Source organism: Haemaphysalis longicornis, unplaced genomic scaffold, assembly GCF_048455015.1.
Source record: "Haemaphysalis longicornis isolate Haplotype H1 unplaced genomic scaffold, Haemaphysalis longicornis Haplotype H1 scaffold_2, whole genome shotgun sequence".
NCBI lineage: Eukaryota > Metazoa > Arthropoda > Arachnida > Ixodida > Ixodidae > Haemaphysalis > Haemaphysalis longicornis.
The window spans coordinates 293499993-293518849 of record NW_027526295.1 but is presented as its reverse complement, the minus strand read 5'-3'; the positions used below and the strand labels follow the sequence as shown (position 1 = coordinate 293518849).

General features: G+C 52.0%; 1 protein-coding gene across 2 annotated transcripts in view; it reads right to left on the bottom strand.

Annotated features, from left to right (window-relative positions):
* Window positions 1-8102: 8102 nt before the first annotated feature.
* LOC144170858 (neural cell adhesion molecule 1-like) overlaps window positions 8103-18857 on the bottom strand; it is an 871116-nt gene continuing 860361 nt past the window's right edge. Inside the window, exons 9-12 of one of the 2 annotated variants that reach the window (XM_077700881.1) lie at window positions 14909-15208; window positions 14190-14345; window positions 11744-11771; window positions 8103-11044 (exon numbers count right to left, since the gene is read on the bottom strand). In XM_077700881.1, coding sequence (XP_077557007.1) covers window positions 10864-11044; window positions 11744-11771; window positions 14190-14345; window positions 14909-15208 — 665 coding nt within the window. In that variant the 3' untranslated portion in view covers window positions 8103-10863. The remainder of the gene's footprint in view (window positions 11045-11743; window positions 11772-14189; window positions 14346-14908; window positions 15209-18857) is intronic. The other variant, XM_077700882.1, reaches the window with a different exon arrangement.

Below are 18857 nucleotides of genomic sequence, written 5' to 3'. Positions count from 1 at the left end.
CTGGAGCTTTGACTGACAGGTAGCGCCGCCCTAGTGGGAGCGCCGTTTTATTTTGGGTAGTACCTGCAGCAGACGCTCATAACTAAAGTGGCTGCGAACGCTAGCAGCGGCGGTGGTTATCGCGACGTTCCCCGCAGAAAGCCATGTAAAGTGAGGTATTCCTGTGTCTACCAGGGCCACAATCAGGAAGGATTCGATGCGAATTTTGCGTTCTACTGCTCTCCGTCGAAACCGCACGAGGTCGAGCGGCGATAGCGCTGGATTCAGGTGGTCCGACGGGCGAGGCAAGCAATCGGACTTCTCGTTGCAGCGAATCTTGACGTTGGGAACTTTTGCGCGGCTGAGCGCGGAGAACAACGAGTTTACGAATATTTAATAAATCCACAGCCCAGACTGCCCACCATGGCAGCCCACATTGAAATGCAGTGCGCTTTTGGAGGACAACGCGAGGGGTAAATGGGTGACCGCATGCGGCGGCGAGCGACGTAAAAACCCTAACTCATCGGGTACAGCTAGCAGATAGTGTGCGCGACAGCGACAGGCTAAAAAATTATACACGGGCCCCCGCGGTTGACGACAGCGGCAGGCGACGGGCCGTCGCTTGTTTTTTGCCGGTCAGCAGCGGCCCACAAGCCAGCGGCAGTGACGACCGATGACGACGGAGAGCATTGGCAGGAGTGTATTAACTTTTTTTCGCTTGTCACTTTCGCCCACGCTTTCGTTTGTTGCACACATTAAGTTACGCACGTTTTTCACGTCGCTTGTCACCGTAGCTGCATGTGGTTACCCGTCAAAAACATGCACCGTCCGGCAGACGTTCCATTGTTTTTCTCATCGGCGTGCCACTGTGTAAAGCCTTGTGATACTTGATCGTCGGTGGTGCGATTCGAGAAGTCAGCCCTTAGTGCGCTAAATGAAGTCGTTGTGTTAGTAATCTGCACGCCCTTTTTAGTGTACCACTGCTGTGAGAAACCACCTCCTCTTTTTTTTCGGATCGCCCCGTCGTGACTACAAAGTGCGGCGAGTGGCCGAACGATGGCGCTACCTGCGCGGAAGAATCAAAACAGGCCACTGCAGCTGCCGTAGTCACCGATCGCCTCAAGCTCCACATGCGGGAAAGGGGATGATAGTGTGGTAAAAAGCTGTGTTAGGGTTTGTCATTCGCAATTGTACAGATAGCGACGATCAAATATCCGCCACGATGCTAACCCTAAAGTTCCCAACACCCGAGCCGACCCGAGCAACGCAGGCTGGTTGCGGGTTGTTGGGGAAGCCCCTTTAAAACTCGCCGCGCGCAAGCCCGTTGCGTTTGGGTTTTTTTTTGCATTTGAAGGAGCTTCTTTCTGTCTACTTGCAGAGGTGGGCAACACGAACTCAGAGCTGCGCAAGCCCAGCGGAGTTCCACGTCGTACACGTAGCTTGCTGTACACAGCTCCCACCCTTCATCTGTCAAACGTTCTCGTAGAAAGTCTTGGGTCATGGTAACAATTGGCAGATCCATACCGCGAAACGACCGGCGGCATTCTCCCCTGGCAAACACGACACCAAATATGTTAAAACAGCACATGCGCAACCCGCGCGCATGCCGATACACGCACGGACACGGGCGGGTCGTCTGCTTCCGTACTACTAAAAGTTTCTGCGCCGCTCCCCTAGGCGGCGCTCGGTGTACGATGTTCGGAGCGCCTCCTACCCAGCGCAGGTTCCCTATAGTGGCGCGGGCGACAGCAGGCGACGGCGCAGTGATTTTTTTTTCTGCTTTTGATGAAGTATTTAATTTCGCAAAAATCAAGCATGTATGATTTTTTATAAAGGAACACTGCAATATCACTTCTGTATTAATTTGTAGTCTTATATTTGCGTAATGTTTTGTTATTATTCATCAATGTTGACAACTATGAACATTACACCGGACTTAGGCGGGTAGATTTAGCTGTGACTATATAAGAATATTGCGCAGGCCTTGTATTACTTTGGCCGGGTGGCTGAATCGAGTCACAGACAGACAGACAGACAGACAGACAGACCAAACTTTCTGGGTTTCAGTAGCCCAAGAAAGACTATCGTCTTTAAAACTTGCTCCCGGCTAAAAAAGTGTGAATCGCAGGCATTCTTATTCCTTTGTGTGCTTTTTTTTAATTCACCAGTCTATTTTGCACGAAGGCGCCATCTGTTGGGATAGACGATAGGTAGAATCTGGCTTTACGTTGTGGGGGTCAGAAGTTCGATTCTCCCAGGGCGCGTCCTTTTTTTGAAGCTGCCATCGACGTATTTGAAAACTGAAATCGAATACTTCGGCAGAAGAAACGCCCCTGACTCAGGCAGAAGAGAGAGAGAGAAAAGACTTTATTCACAGGATCCTGCGTGGGGTAGGTGCCGGCCTCGCAGGGCGCGGTCTACCCTTCTAATGTTCTAGTCTATGCAGTCCTAGAAACACTGGGCCTAGAACTCGAGGGTTGAACCTGACCCGACAGAGGATACTTGGGTTCCCGCGCCCCGCGCTTGCGGGTCACGAGTTCCCGTTCTCCTCTGCCTGGCCAGGGCCCCCTCGAGCCGCTGGATCGCCCATTTCTGAGATTGGCAGTCCACCGAGCGGATCCACCGCTCCATCTGCGCTGGCAGTTCTTGGCGGGCGGTGCTGTCGTCGGCACCAGTTTCTCCGCCATGAGATTCCCCAGCCCTGCCACACACATCACCGTCGGCACCGTCGCACGAACCGCCGCCCGGTATCGCTGCACTGTCACACCTCACTATGTGTTCTAGTGTCGCCAGTTTTTGTTCACATACACTGCACACCGGGCTTGCGAACATCTCGGGACATATGTGGCGCGCCATCGCCGGGGTTAACGCGCACTTCACTTGTAGGTGACGAAGCAACACCGACTCCGCTCGGGAAAGTTCTCGATGCGGGGCCGGGTATTCTTTTCTTCCTTCCCTGTCCCTCCTGAGTATCGCTCCGTAGTCGACTAGGTGTTCGGGGTCTTGTTCATCGCCGACACCCGCGGGGATGCTCTCGCTGTCGTCCCGGCAACTCATGAGTTCTCGGGCCGCTGCGTCTGCATCCTCGTTGCGGTTGTCCACGTTCGGTAGGTCCCCCATGTGGGCTGGGAACCACTTTATGGTGATGGTTGGCCCGGTCGGGTGACGTTCCGAGGTTCGCGAGGCTCTGGCGAGCCCCACGATCCGCTCCGCCTCCCTCCAGACCGTGCTTCTAGCGTAGTTCCTGACCGCTGTTTTGGAGTCGCTGAGGATCGTCCGAATGTCCGGTACTCCCATCGCCAGGCCGATTGCTGCCTCCTCTGCCTGGTATGGGGTCTTCGCTTTAATCGTGCCCGCGTTGATCAGCTCACCCGTTGACGCCCGGATGACTGCCATCGCGTACACGCCTCTTCTCGTTGGATGTTTAGCCACGTCGACGAACGCGGCGTTCTCGTCGCTCTTGTACTGCTTGGCCAGGGCCGCTGCTCTCGCCTTGCGTCTTTCCCAGTCCTTCTCCGGGTTCACGTTCTTTGGCAACGGGAACACTATGATGCCCCTTGCCGCTTCGTCCCTAAGGGGACGTGGCTCTCCAGTTCGTCGTCTTCCGCACCTCCATGAGCGGGCGGGTTGATTCCCACTCTCTCCAGGATGCTTCTGCCCGTCTTCGTGCTGTTCAGTCGAGCTAGCTGTGCCGTTCGTTGGGCCTCGCCGATCTCTGAGAGTGTGTTGTACACCCCCAGAGCCAGCAAGGCCGACGTTCTCGTGTCGTCAAAGCTTCGTCATTGGGTCTGTTTACCGAACTCTGCCGTTGATTGTAGGCATGGAGGCTCAGTTAGCCCCACTGAGAGCAACCCAGCGGCGGCTGGCGGCGTGTCTTAAAAATTTTCAAAATAGTGTTTTAAAATACATATACAATTTAACCTATACAAACACTTGCGTTAAAAGGTTTTCAATATGTGAATAAACATTTCAGCAGTTCCAGTAGCAGCTAGGTTTGCAGGTCACGTGACGGGGACACATATTGTAGTGTCAAGTTTCAACACAATGAACCGCCAACCTCCCGATTTGAAAAGGTTTGCTGCCAAATTAAAATTAAATTAAAATGCTGCCAAATTAAATTTCCGTCAGTTTGTTTATTAATTGCTTGTGGTTAGCGGGCTATAAACCTCTGGCTTTCATATGAACTAGAGAAAATCTACGCCACAAAAATCCGTTGTCCGTCCCTTTAACAATGAGGTTCGGCTGGTGCCGATGCCCTCACCCAGCGAGATGATGGGACTCGTAGAAGGGGGTCCGGAAGTCCGCCGGCACTGGACCTCGGGGGCGGAGCCCGTTGTTCAGGGGCTTGGGTGCACGGGGTGCGCTTGCTCTGTTGTCCGGGGGAGGTCAGGACTCTCGTTTCAGGGCGCAGCGGGGTCCACGAACGCTGCAGGGCTGTGGGGGTGAATTCCAGGCGCTGCTGCGGGCTCGCTGGTCTGCGTAGGTGGGTACGGAGGTGGCGGCGACACCATCGTCTCTATCTCGGCCGAGATGCGGGAGCGCGCGCTAGGGTGGTTCCTGCGGTGGCTACAACGGTGGCGGGTCGTCGAGAGGGATCGAGGTGCGGGCGGGTCAAGGGAAGGTAGAGGAGCAGGATGGAGAGTTGGGCGAGTTGGTAAAGCGACATGGTTGGTAGGAAACAGCGCGGTAAAACAGGACCCCGAAGAACCACATGACCACGTCCTTTCCGGTTCTCTTCTTCGTGGTCCTGTTTCAACGCGCTGTTTCCAACCAACCCTGAAGGTAGATGGCCGGCAGTGGCAGCTGGTTCGGGGAACTGGCGGCTGGCCGGTCGTTTCGCGCTGCGCGCGCATACCTGACGCCTCCGCAGGGCGCCTAGGGGTCAGCATCAGCATAAAGGCGTACGTGCGTTGGCTCTACCATGAACCAGTGTGTTACGATTCAGCGCGCCGCTACCCTGTTCGCGCTTGCTGCAAGTTTCGCGTAGTGCACCTGTGCCTTGCGGAAAGCAGCCCGCCTTTCTCGAAAGCGGGTCGACACAGGCCCCGCCAGCCATGACTCTGGCCGCGGTTGTTGCAAAATGCGAAACAAGCTGTTCTTTATGCAGACACATTCATCTGCAAAGCGGGCGCCGCTCGCCGACATGTCATCTCCCCCTCTCTCAGGCTCAACGCGCACCGCCACTGCCTGCCGTCACAAACAAGGTAGAGAGTGTCTTATGTATGTTTGTTCTCTTTTCGTGCGCGTGCAAAAGCACAAGGAAAGCGGCGGAGCTGTTACTGCTTGTGTCTATAAATCAAGTGCTTTCTGTGCCCATTGACAGACCGCATTAGGCCGCTGTTAGGGGGGCGGCCCTGCTCGAGTCCTGCTGTGACCTCGCCCGGAAGCATGATGTTCGTCCATCGTCGTTGTTCATCTCTCGCCATGCAGTAAACCAGTTAAGTTTAACTTCGGCTTCTTGTCGTCTTCACCAAGGCATCAACTTTTGCTGGCTGCTCGACCACCACGCTACCACACATGACGCAGCCGACAGAGCCCGGTTCGGGGACGCCTTACCCAATGTAACAGGGGACACGCAGTCAGCGGTCGGTTTCAACATCCGAACGTCCCACCCCCAAGGAAACATCCACGCTACCGGGAGAACTCCGCGTGGCGTGGGACAGCTCTCTGCACCATGCATATGCCAGAAGGGTCCTGCATTGCAGGGTGAGGTTTCTGTCCTGCCACCCGCAGGCGGTCGTCGCCGGTGGGAGGTCGATGTGCTATCCCCCCTCGCATCAAAAATGCTGTGCCCGAGGACGCGGGTTCGATTCCCGCCAGCGGTAGCCGTTTTCCTGATGGAAGAAACATCCCCCTCGCGAGGGGCACGAACAAATGCAGAGCATTTCCGGGGGCGCACGACGTTAAGTAGTTTGCGTTACGTTAATGTTGTTGCACTTGTGGCAACTGCTGACGAGAGAGCGCGGCGATGAGTGCGTTCCAGCTTCGCCGACAGCCGCCTTTATCACGCCACGATCGCGCCACGCGCGCGCGATGCTGACGTCACGATCACGCCACAGATGTTGTTGATCCCGCGACGCGCGCGCCCCCACCTGTTGGGCGCCAACCGACCGCGGAGAGAGCGCGCGATGCGAGCGGAGAGTAGGCGAGGAGGAGCGGGGCTGACGAGATAGCGCGGCGATGAGCGCGTTCCAGCCTCGCCGACAACCGCCTTTATCACGCCACGATCGCGCCGACAGGGCGCACCTGCGAGCGATGCGGACAACTACGGACGCCAAGAACGGGTGACATCGTGAGTTAAAGAAATGCTCTGCATTTAAAAAGCGACGGCCGTTCCGTCGTAGTCGGTGAGGCTGGCGCACCTTGTTCGCCACCGGAGCTGCCAGTTACGGCAGCGCCAAGAGTTCCGCCAGCCGCTGGAACTCTTACAGAGCCACCCTCACTATGGGCCGACGGCGGCGATCTTCTAAGCTACATCCTGATCGAAGGGAGCGGCCCGAACTCGTCCGCAGCACTGCGAACACGGTGTTCCCTCGGTTCAGTTTCACTATCTTGTCATGGTGCCGCAACTGCTGCCTCGGTGGTGTCTTTCGTAGGTCAAGAGGACTTATTAAGGTGCACCCAATCTCCCCTGCATACATCCAAAAGCCATGGTTGCTGAGTTAGTGCCAGTATACTTAAATGAGTTGAGGTGCTGATTTGCTCTGAATATGTTGAAAAGCGGTAGCGGATCTGTTTCGCGCTCCTGACACACCTCATCCAACATTGGCACTGAACTTGAACGGGCCGTGCAGGCAAAACAGGCTTGTTTTAATTATTCGAATGATTTAGTCTTCCAGCGCCCCCAGCGCCTTTCCGGCAGCAAGTAAAGCATAGTCACCAAGAAATTAATCAGTTTAAGTTAAAATTCTTATTCTCCTGCCAAATTGTGTGTTTCGTGGCGTCTGCCATGATGTCAAATGGACGGGTCTTCCAGCGAACTCCTAGAGAGTTGTTCTAGCTGCGGGGCCTTACTTACCGCTATTCCTCCTAGAAGGCGCCACCACACGGTTGTGTGCCGCTATTCGACTTTGCTTTGTTTTTTACTGTATTTGCACCCGGCTTGTTTTTGTTACGGCAGGTAGAAATGGTTTCGTGAAACACGGGGTATGTCGGACAAATTTTGTCATGTAACACAAGGTCGCTCGCGCCATTCGGCCAGCGTCATCCTGGACAATCCCAAAGAGCCGCACTGCTGTGCAGCTATAACAAGCACAGTGCGCGCAGGACCGACACCAACACGCACCGGTACTTCTATGTTTACGTGTACTTTCGTAACTTCCATTAATTCACCCGCCATTATTAATGCTGCAAAATGAATATGCATTACACTTAAGTCAAAATAGCTCTTTCTGGAAGCCTATAAGCCCTGTCTAACTTGCGTTTGCTTTTTCCGGGTTTAGCCGATTGCAGGGCTGTGCATATGACGTCATATGTTCTAGTGCGGGAAAGGAACTAACGGGTCGCATGACCATTCTCTTTTTCCTAATTTTTCCTAAACCAAACTTGTTTTCTCTGTGCATGGCCCCTTTAAAAAAGGGCCATGAACACAGAATATAACTTTGGTTCATACAAAAAAGGCGGCTTTGTCCCGATAATACCAGCCTTATCGCGAACTCTAAACAAGTACTCCAGTTATTGAGGCGAGTGCATAAATCAGTCACGACCCAGCAGCCATTTCCTGGTGAGGTCTCTATGACGTCACAGAATCTTGCTTGTGCCATTGGCGGCCGCCGACCAAAGCCACCGCCGAGAAACACAACTGGGCTGTAGCAGGGGGCGCTGTGGTGTCACTCGAGTGAGTGGTAACCGGAATTTGGCGCAATGTTAACCGTTTTAATGCTGACCTATTTTGCGTCACTGTTGCCACAACTGCGTCACTTCTGGCGCTGTTAGCGGAAACTGTGAAGGTTTTCAAATATTTCTGCCGTATTCTCGATCAAAACAACGTCTTTCGTCACTGTAGTAAAGCTGAGTGAGTAACAAAACGTAGGTGTTTCCTATTAAACAGGTTTATATATTTCTTCATGGCCCGTTTAAAAGGTATGCGTGAAGTTGCCCGCGAGATAGAAGATTCCAGACTGTTTCATGTTTTAACTGGAATTTTTATTTCTTAACGCTCCAACCTGATTGTTTAGATGCATTTTTCCAGTGACTTCGAGAGGGCTTAACGTAGTCAACGCGTAAGCTCTCTGTGAAGAACAGCGAAGCACGACGGATGACTAGCGTCACGGAAACGCGGATTCATGGCGTATTTTATGAAATAACACGTCCATAACGTCCTGAGCAATAACTCGAAAGCCAGAAGACAAAATCACAAAATGTCAAATTCATTGCAAACAACAGCCGCCGAAGTACACGTCTGAAGGAATAAGTTATAACTTGCGCTTTGTAGAACAGCTGACCCGTTGAACGTGCAGAAAACGCATGGAGCGATACCTGGACATTTATGGAAAGCTCGAAGTTTAAAGCACACGGACACGGACATGTACACATATAAGTATACGAATATTTTTATATGTATTGATGTATATATAATGTATGTATATGTTTATAGGCGACAGTACCTTTTTTTTGCCACAGTGACAGTCCATAGAACAGCGTAATCCTTTAAATATGAGACAATTTCGATGAAGAAGCGGCGCTGACAGTTGTACACTGTATAAAATATAGATTGTAATCTTTACAGACATGAGTGCACTACGTCATGCGCTGGGAAAATTCCCTTACATACATAACGGCGGGCCACTGCAATGAGCGTCGTGTGGCATCCCTCCGTGAAGTGAGCGCGTTGGCCGCAAAGAGCAGGGGCTAAGCCTCGAAACAATCGCGTTAGTTTGTATAGGCTCCGGAAATGCAATTCGTCGTCGGGGTACTCCGTAACGTACGCGGGTAGCCACTCATAGCGGAACTGTTTTTTGATGCACAAGAAGGTGGCAAAAAAGGTTCTGCAGCCAAAAAATCAATGTAACGGCAGAGAAGTCGGGTTCTCCGCATTTGCGTGGTCTAAAGCGGTGAAGGTGCGAATTGGCTAGAACGGGACTCCGGGCCTTGGATACATTGGGTGCCCCCATCTGTCTTGGTTGGCAGTGCTAGACGATAATTTCTTACGTTCACATCCACGCGACGGCTTTCGCGATAAACGGCACCGCTCTCAAGATGTTCGCGAGGACGGAAAGCTCGGTTAGCACTCGCGTGGCAATTTCTCACCGGATTCCTATGAACGTAACCACCCTTATTGCCCACCGTACTTGAAGACTAAAATTCGAACTTTTGGTTTTCCACACGCCGAACATGCACCTGAGGCACGCCGTAGCGGGGCTCCCGATTCATCCTCCCACCTCGACGTGCGCCGAAGTCTCAACGCACGCCAGTCTTCGCTCTTCGCCTGCACCTGAAAAGCAGCCGGCATCGAGCCCGCCTCCTTGGGCTCAGCTGCACAGCGCCTTAGGCACTGATGAACCGCGCTGGCTTAAACTTGCATCCCTAAGTGCTCAACTCCTTCAGGGGGGTTCACTTAAGCTGCATCTTTCAAGCCGAGAACTTTGCCACTGCATCGTCGGCCGAACCATCGGCTCCAAGCACCGCATTTGGCGTTTTGTCGCGCAAATGGTTACGTTCTAGGCAGCCCCTTTGCCGTTTTTGCAGCCTTACTGTACTTGGACACTGCGAAACAAAGCACCTATGCCTTGCAGCTAGCAGAGACACGACGTCACTTCTTTAGCATTCCCTCATACAGGCGTGAACCCGGCCAGAATCCTGTGTTCCTTCCGTTCCAAAAATGTCCATTCCACGACTGTTTCAAGACGTGACGCAGATGCACTCACGATGTATTTAACCTGCACCACTCACCGAAATCAACACCCCGCTTTGACCAATTTGCGTCATACGCGTGCCATCGGCTCTCAGTCAATCAGAGCTCGCTTGAACTGGACACATTGAAACGGAGTAATGAAAACCGGGCATTGGCGGCTAGACATTTTAGGCTGCGTCAACTTTCGACAGCACGTAAAACAAAGCAGTGCGGACATGGGACGCCATTTATAAATGAAAATATTTTAGAGAGAAAAAAGAAACCGTGTAACGCAAAAGAGTAGAGTACTGGGCCGCTATAGCTGCAAGTGAAATTCTTCCAGAGGAGAAAAACCTGACCTTATCACATAGAGGAGGCTCTGGCCGCATTCATGTCACGGTGATGTTAAATGCATATAGCACAAGCGGCGCCCCCGACCTTTAGCAAGGACAAAGTTAATGAGTGTCATCAGGACGTATAAGGTATGGTGAGTAAAATTATTTGTTCTCATTTCGACGCCTGACTCAAGTCCGCGCACGAACACACACGCACACACAAGTTGTCTGCATCTCAGCACCTGCTTTTCTCTTCTTGTCATTCGCATTTTGGCATCGTAGCAGTCCCCATCGCGCATGAGCACCAACAGCAGTTCGCATCGGAGTCGAACTCAGGGCACGAGCATGTGGCTGCCGTGGTAGCGACCAGCACTCGAGGAAGCAGCAGCCCGCGCACTGCCGTGTTCGTTTGAACACAGCCACAGCAGTTGGCGCGCTATCGTCCAGTCAGCGGCGAATGCACACGGATTTTGCACGCTCTAAAGACGAGCCGCGCCCTCGTGAGTGAAGGCTGGCCGTCCGAGGAACGTCGACGCCTCGGTCGGCCGCCGGCAGCAGCAGTTCTCGCTTGCTGCTCCTCGTGGCCGCCGTGAGTGACTAGCCCTTCTCTCCCCAGAAGCTTCACGACGAGCTCTGGCGTGAACCGCAGGCCGCGCCGCCGAAGGTCGTCAAACAGGGGTCATCCTTGGCGCTGCTTGTGGGGAGCACGTCCGGATATCAGAAGTCCACGATCTTCTGGCGGCAGAAGTACGGTGTGTGGTTGGTGACGTTGGTTATGTAGTCGGCATGGAAGGGCGGCTTGGTCGGCGAAGTCTCCAGGACTGTTGGACGGAGGTCGTCGCCCTCGGCGCAGTCGAAGGTGGTCATGTTCACCGATCCGTCGCACGGACGAGGGGACCTGCGAGCACGCACGGACAGCTCAGCACCACTGCATGCCAGGACCAAAGGACTGCAGCGACAGTTGCCTCTTGCGAGCACGCAGCAGCTTTCACTCTGAGTATTGGCTTTGCGGGACCAGGAACCGCTGGCGCAGCACATTAAGCGTGCGCTGGACACATCCCAATGAAGTTAGGTCTCTCTCTCAAACTCCAACTTTAGGAAGCAGTTAAACTGCATGGTGCGCCTTTGAAAAACATGGAGGAGCACTTCTTTACACCTTGCACTTCGTACAGGGCAAGTATTTACATTCGGTGTCAGCACTTCTTGATAACCTCGGGGAATTCTCGGGAACTTTCGTGTGGTGTAGTTACATGTCAAAAGTACAATTTGTTAAACTTCATCCAAACAGGGGTGCTCCTGACGGGTTTCTCCTGCAGAGAACGTATCTGAAGTATATTTTGAGCGCATTATTTTGTAGACATGAAAGTTTACATTCAGTCAACTGCGCAGAATAACTGTTTGAGAGCGTTAAGAGCCTTTGTGCAGGCCTCGTCAGAGATTGCCGCACATGAAATTACGTGACTACACGAATTCACCTTGTGTGAACTCGCTTCATTTCAGCAAGAAAAGCAAGGATTGTGTTGCAGAAAAGCAAGGTGTATGCTCTCCTACACTTTAAATAAATGATAGTAAGGCATATCATCAGTCCGATACTTACGTTTTCCCGTTCTGTACAATCTTGTCAACTGAAAACGGAAAAGAAGTTGCAATGTAGCTTCTTTTGTGAATTGGTATTATCCTGCGCATTGCAATGGCATAGAAAGCGTCATTCCGAAGATGTGAGGGCATAGTTACTGAAAAACGCACGCTTTGCAACCCAGAGTGAAATGCCTGCAATTTTTAATATAACCATGTGCTTTGTGCGTGCATGTGTGATGTATATTTTCGGCCAACGCATCTTCGCCCTCTTTAGGATAAAAGCGGCAGCGCGCCTGTAGGGTATCCGCATATGCGCGGCGCTATTTCTCATTTGACTTGTATCGCTGCCAATCCCTTTCTCTCTTGGAGATTCTTGGCGAGCTCACAAAGTACACAGCTTGCTTGGTGCAATTTTTTTGCACCTCATGAAATAAAAGCAATAAGGGATTTTATTTTCCAACGTACCCCTGTCGCTGCGGTATACCAGACTAGAGGACGGCGACGAGGCTTAAGGTAAGATTTGACTCGAAAAATAAATCACACCACCTCCACGCCGTGAGCGATGCCGAGGGTGCGAAGCATTGGGACGAAAGTTGTGCGTATTGTGTGGATGAGTGTTATCGTCCATGCACGATGATTCACTCAAAGTTTATTAAATGATTTGGGGTGAAGTAAGTGCACTGTAAATGACAAACGCCACACGCAAGACATGTCGCGTCCCAGTGATTCACACCCTCGGCATCGTTCACGGCGTGGAGATGGTGTAATTTATATGCTCGAAATGAAACGAAGTGAAACGACGGCTTGCGTGTTTTGAATGTGATCTCCTGTTTGCGGGTGGCGCCCTCTCGTGTAGCTCGCTGTACTCGTGTTTGCGCGTAGCGCCCTCTCGTGTAGCTCGCTGTAGTCTTGGGGAGACACCGTCGGACGGCGGACGGACAGTTCGAGGTCTTAAGGTGCTTCACACCGAAAATCTGCTATGGAATTAGGCAACGGGCACCGGTACTTCTATGTTTACGTGTACTTGTGTAATTACCATATTTTCACCCCACCATTCCTACGGTTATAAAATGAATATGCAGTACACTTAAGCGAAAATAGTTCTTTTTGCAAGCCTATAAGCTCTGTCTAACTTGCGTTCGCTTTTGCGGCATCGCATGACTGGGCATATGCCGTCCTATGCTCTAGCCCGGGAAATGAGCTGATCAGTCGTATGGCCATTCCCTTCCAGGTGCGAAGCCCCTTAGGGGCTGGGGCTGCTGGCGTCTCCTGTCGTCGTCTCCGTAGTAATTGTCATTGTAATCGTCGTCTCGTGTAGTCACGACACTAAACCACCGGGAAATTCACTCACGCCTCGCGCTAGAACGTAACGCGTGCTAAAAAGCACCGGGAAACTTGTTTACGCCTCGCGCTAAAGAGCTTTGTGCTTCAAAGACAAGATACTTTTACAGCAAAGCTGTATACCTCTACCCCAAACGGTTTTATCTCCGTTGGCAAAAACTCCAAGGCGCCAAGAATACACTTGTACACTGCATGTTTCGCCCCTCCCGAGGTTTCCGTTAGTGGAGATGGCCCCGATTTTTCTTCCTGATTATGTAGCTCATTTGAGCGAAGTTGACGTTAAAAGTGCTGTCAGTATGATTCTAACGAGGCAATCTTTCGAATGGACCAAACTTGTGTTCTGTCTGCATGGCCCCTGTAAAGGTCCGAGGGCATTACATATAGGGGGGTCTCTGTCGAGGTGTTCATCGCGTACAATATCATGTCGAACAAGAAAAAAAAAAACGGTGGACAAGAAAAACCTAAGCGCGATTAAAGAAAGAATTAGAAGTACACAGGTTCAGGGCAAAGTATAACAGCGTGTAGAAAATAAAAGAAATACAGCGCTTTGACATAGGTAGAACACACTGAACTTGGTGTAAGCTTCAACATCATGAGTATGGTTAGGTGGGAACGACAGTATTTAGTTTCTTGAGAAAAAACTTTCCGGTCAGTACATCGTATTATGTTATCGGGTATTGGTTTCAGATTATTATTGAACGTGAAGAAAAGGAACTATTCATGGATGACGTGCGACTGTTGATACGTGCAATTAGGTGGGTGTGGTTCAAGCGCAAGGATGTTCGTGTGGGTGTTACTAGTAAAGCGCTCCGTTCATATTTCTCTCCCTTTTCCGGGACATTGCGAAACGGCTCATCCCTGTGGCAAGAGCAGGTTTCAAAGTCGCGAAAAATTGATGTGCAGCTCCCGACGGCGACATAATTATGGGCCGTCGTTATTTGATGTTAGACAGAGTTGATGGCCTGGTGCATTTCGCCCGCAGCTCGAAAACTCTTTTGGAAGGGAGGGCATTAGTGAGGACCCGCTCACTCAACCTGTTACAGCGCGGAGCAGTGCCGCATAGATCTCTGTAACCGCACGCGTCCGTACAGAGCAAGCGGGAAGGAGAGAGAAGGCTTCTTCACCCGGGGCCCTGAGGCGCTGCTGCTTGTTCCGGCAGCGCGCCACGATGACCAGGAGGAAGAGGAAGAAGACGGCGGCGAAGGTCACGGCCACCAGGATGACGACCAGGGAGCTGCCCTGTTCGCAGCCGCCGCCACCACCCCACTCGCTGCTTCCTGCTGCAACGAGAGCGGCAGGGGCGGCCTTCGTACGGAACACTCTGAGACATAGCGCCCTCCCCAGGCGAATCCGGCGAGCGCAGAGATGGAACACTGGTGATTGGCTGCCCTCCACATGTGAATGTAGGAGCACACAATACATCCAAAGCGGCCGCACGTGATGGCTCCGGAGAAGAGAAAGGCAGAATGTCCCTTCGGCAGCTTTGCCCCTGGCTTAGCTCATCTGGCACTGCAGCGCTCCCAGCCCAATTTAGTCCACAAGAAAACCCGTTTACTTGTAATGAGTTTCACCAACACGATACACTACATAGTCGACAGAAAAAGAGGGATCCGACAAAGAGCGCGTAGAATAGGATCAGTAAAATGTCCAACCCCGAACGCCCTCGCACATCTCACATAGGCAGCCTTGCTCCCACCAGTGAAATGGCCGAACTAGCTACGCTCCGCTACGATATGGCGGCAAGCTGCATTCAGATTAACTTACACGACGAAGAGCAGCCCAACCGCCCTCTTGCAACTCCCATGATCCCCCGCCGTAAAAGCAGCCCGGAATGCGCGCGTACCGTGCCTCGCGCCGTCCCAGTACCGGTCGGCGGCCTCTGCGCGCAGCAGCACGGGCTGCGAGCGGCCCATCTCGTTGACGGCGTAGAGCACCAGCACGTAGTTGAGCCCCGCCGGCACGCCCTGGACCCAGAATGCCGGCCGCTCTGCGCTCAGGTTGGCCAGCAGCCGGTGGCACGAGATGTCGTGCACCTCGAGGCTGTACAGCTGCCGCACGCCGCCGGGCTCCTCGCGGCACTCGGCCAGGAACGCGTCCTCCGTCTGGTTGCTCAGCGTGCAGTTGTACGGGGCCTTGGGGGGACCTGCAACCGCCAGCACTCCTGCTCACTCGCCCCGCGCCCAGATTCAGCGCCAGACCTGTTTCTACGACTACGCGCAGTGCACATAAATGCGCCTGCTGGATTGTCCACAACAGGCAAGCAGATACCCATCCGGACTCGTGAAAAAGCGCCAGTGAGGACCTTATGCCTGGCTTGCCGCCTCCTCCGCCATTTTCGTTGCGAACTTACATCCTCTTTCCACCCTCAGTAACTTCGATTCCGCACGACACAGGATGGTGTCTAAGGATGCTGCTAAACAAGTTAAGTGCGATTGTACATCCCCCTCTGCGAAGGTGGATGACCAGCGGAAGTGACGCCGCATTGGCTGGCCACGAACTGCCGCTCGCTCCACGCTGCGGGATTGTAGCCACGCCGACTGGCTGCGTATTCCGCCTCGCGTATTGGCCATCCTGGCGGGCATCGCGCTTCCGCTTGGTATCAGAGGCGCGATCGTCCTCGGTTTCTAATTTCGCCGGCTTTGCGATTATTGCCTCTTGTGTTCACGCCGGCGTTTTTCAAAGATTCGCCCTCTCTGCGCACAGCACGCGATAACGTTGCTGGGTCATGTATTGTCATCCTCATTTCAACAGGCACAGTGACGCAGCCATGACGCGCAGGTGACATAAGAGAGTGCCCAATGAGGAGCAGGTTACGGAGTGGATTTTAGCCAATAACAGCTAACACTGGGCCTAAGCATACAGCGCGAGATGAGAGCCTGGGCGGAAGGCGCGGTACGTAAAGAGGACACGCGACATCGACAGGGAATACGGTGCTGTCAACCACGGCACGGGCTCAGGACACACAATGCGGGAAACCCCAGAAGGAAGGAGGTAAAACATAGGCGGCCAAGCTACGGCGTAGTTTGCTATCCTACGCGTATGAAAAATGGAAAATGCGAAAAAACAGGAAAGCAGAAAAACAGATCGTAGAGATCCGGGCTTAACGTCAGGTAAAGTTCAGTGAGTGCCCTTACAGTAAAGTCATTATGCTACGGCATTTTATGAATGTCCGTCGGTTTTATGAAGTGCTTGAACGCTTTTTTCGCTTTGTACGTTCATGATGGAGAAGACCAGTGACTCAGTATTTTCTCGTCAGAGAACGGCTACCGACACTAACATCCACAAAGTTGAGGAGAGCTGCGTTCTTTTCGAAGAAAAACATGGGCGCTCGCATAGAACGTGCCGCATGGTCTCCGGCGTGTCAGACTTCTTTACTGGCTGCCATTCCAATCAATCAATCAATCAATCAATCAATCAATCAATCAATCAATCAATCAATCAATCAATCAATCAATCAATCAACCAATCAATCAATCAATCAATCAATCAATCAATCAATCAATCAATCAATCAATCAATCAATCAATAAGTTTTATTCTCGCTCCAAAAAGTACAGCGAAAAAGGGGGGCCGGAGAAAAAGCCTCTCATTTCCGGCTTTACGGGGCTCCGGATACCCATTCATCGGCTGTGGTCGCAATGCAGTCAAAGAAGGAAACGTACATTAAAACATTAAAACATGCATTTAAAAGCATACGTAAACAGTAGTAAGCACTTGTGAATGCGACTGCCCACTAGAGACGACAAAGAATGGTTGCGTTAGGCCGTGAGAGGCCTGGTGGAAGGGGACGCTGAATACGGAGGTCAAGGGCCATAAGACGTACGGTCGTAAATTCATGTCCATTTGCACAGTCCATTTGCTAGTCCATTTGCACAGCGTGGTTTCCAGGGCTAGTTTGTGGTGGAGAGTCCTATCTGCGCCAGTTCAGGGTAACGGAATAAATGTGGTCTTCGATTGTGGTGTATCAAGCAGGCGACAGCGTCGGCACTTTGGTTGACAACGATGCCGCACTGACTATGGAAGCCACTTAAAAGTAATTTCATCGCCCGCTTGGGCAGCAAGGTCATACAATATTCTTATCTCGCTCAGAAGCTGCGTATGCCACAGCACAGGGCGGGCTGGAGCGATTGAATCGCAGGCTTTGAGTCGCGAAAGATCTCCAATTTCCGACATGAGCTTTGTTTGCTCAATGAAGTGAATTGAGCAATGAATGTTGGTACATTCTGTAGTCGCTGTGTTGTTAAATGAGCTATCGCGAATTCTGTACACGAATATCTGTTCCGATAGACTTAGACATTCCTAGTATAACAACAGCGCCGGTATAACGAGGTATTGCAGAACCATCGATGTTAAGATGGGTGCGGTTACTGTATACTTACTTCTTATTCAGATAAATCAAAGTTAGGTGATGTAGTGCTAGAGTTGGAAAATCTCGCTTCTTTGCACTTGGAATATTTAGGCGTGCTCGATGCTACATCGTGTAACAGAGAAGGAGCAGCGGCTCCATAGCTGTCGTGTAGCTGGATGACGTAATACCGGTAATGTTGTCAGCTACAGCCTTCAATAAACACGCATGGGGGCGCTTAGAATGCACGCGTGCGAAGAGGGGATTAGGTGCTTAATGAGCGCATTAGGTGCTTATTAGGTGTATTAGGTGCTTAATGAGCGCCTTAAGTGTTATTATTGTCACGTGAGTTCGCAAAGGTTAATCACGAGTCACCCCAGTGGTTGACGTGCACCGTGAGAGGTGCACGTCAACCTTTTTTTTTTCGGACACGTTCGTAGGGTTTGTGCTTGTATGCCCGGCAGCTCTTGAGTATTCGTGCGGCACGCACTAGAAAGTTCAGGCAGGCTGTACCGTAAAGAGTCCTAGAAAAGTGCGTGCATATTTGCCCCGTTGGCTCTGCGAGCATTCCCCACGTTTTTCTGACGATGAACTGGAGAATATGGGCCACTGCAGGCACCCTCTTTTGCGAAGAACATCCTTGGAGACTTTAAAAAACCCCGACATGCCCGGCGGGAGGGGCACGAGTAAATGCAGAGCATTAGCGGCGTTACGCGCGTTGCGTTGGCGATGGGTGTTGTAATGGTGGTGGTAGGGTTGTTGTTGTTGTTGGTATGATTGGGGAGAGAGAGAACGAGACGAGTATTAGGTAACGTCAAGTGTTATTATTATTATTTATTTGCGGTAAGATCGATGGGTGGATTAGATCTTTATTGTTATGCGACAACCGCGACGAGAAGAGAACGAAGCAGAACTGGAGTGCGGCTGACGCGCCGACACCCGGGTTTATATTCCCAACGAACGCAGTAGAGGGAGAGGAGGCGGAGAGAGAGCGCGCTATCACGCCACCGTCACGCCACGACGCGCCCGCACCTGATGTTGCTACGGTGCTTGCAACGCCGGAGCGCGCGCTGTACCTGTTGTTGCAAGCGTGTTGAGGGCGAGAAGGAGTGGGGGAAAGGGCGCAGCTGCCGTGGTGCGGACGCCGAGTTACGGACGCATAACATCGTGAGTTAAAGAAATGCTCTGCATTTAAAAAGATCTCCGTCGACAACTACGCCGAGAAACTGGTGATGTTGTAAAAAGGGGACTATTTTGCCATTAATTGACAAATGGTATGCATACACACGCTTTCGTGATAACGCGACAACTTCATATTTGCTGGTAGGTGCTTCCAACGCCTGTCTACGTAGTCTTTTGCAGCATGCGCCCAAGTGCCGACGAATACTTACATCTTCCTAGATGCAAATATCATCCGCTTATACTAACAGGTGAACCGATCTTGCAAG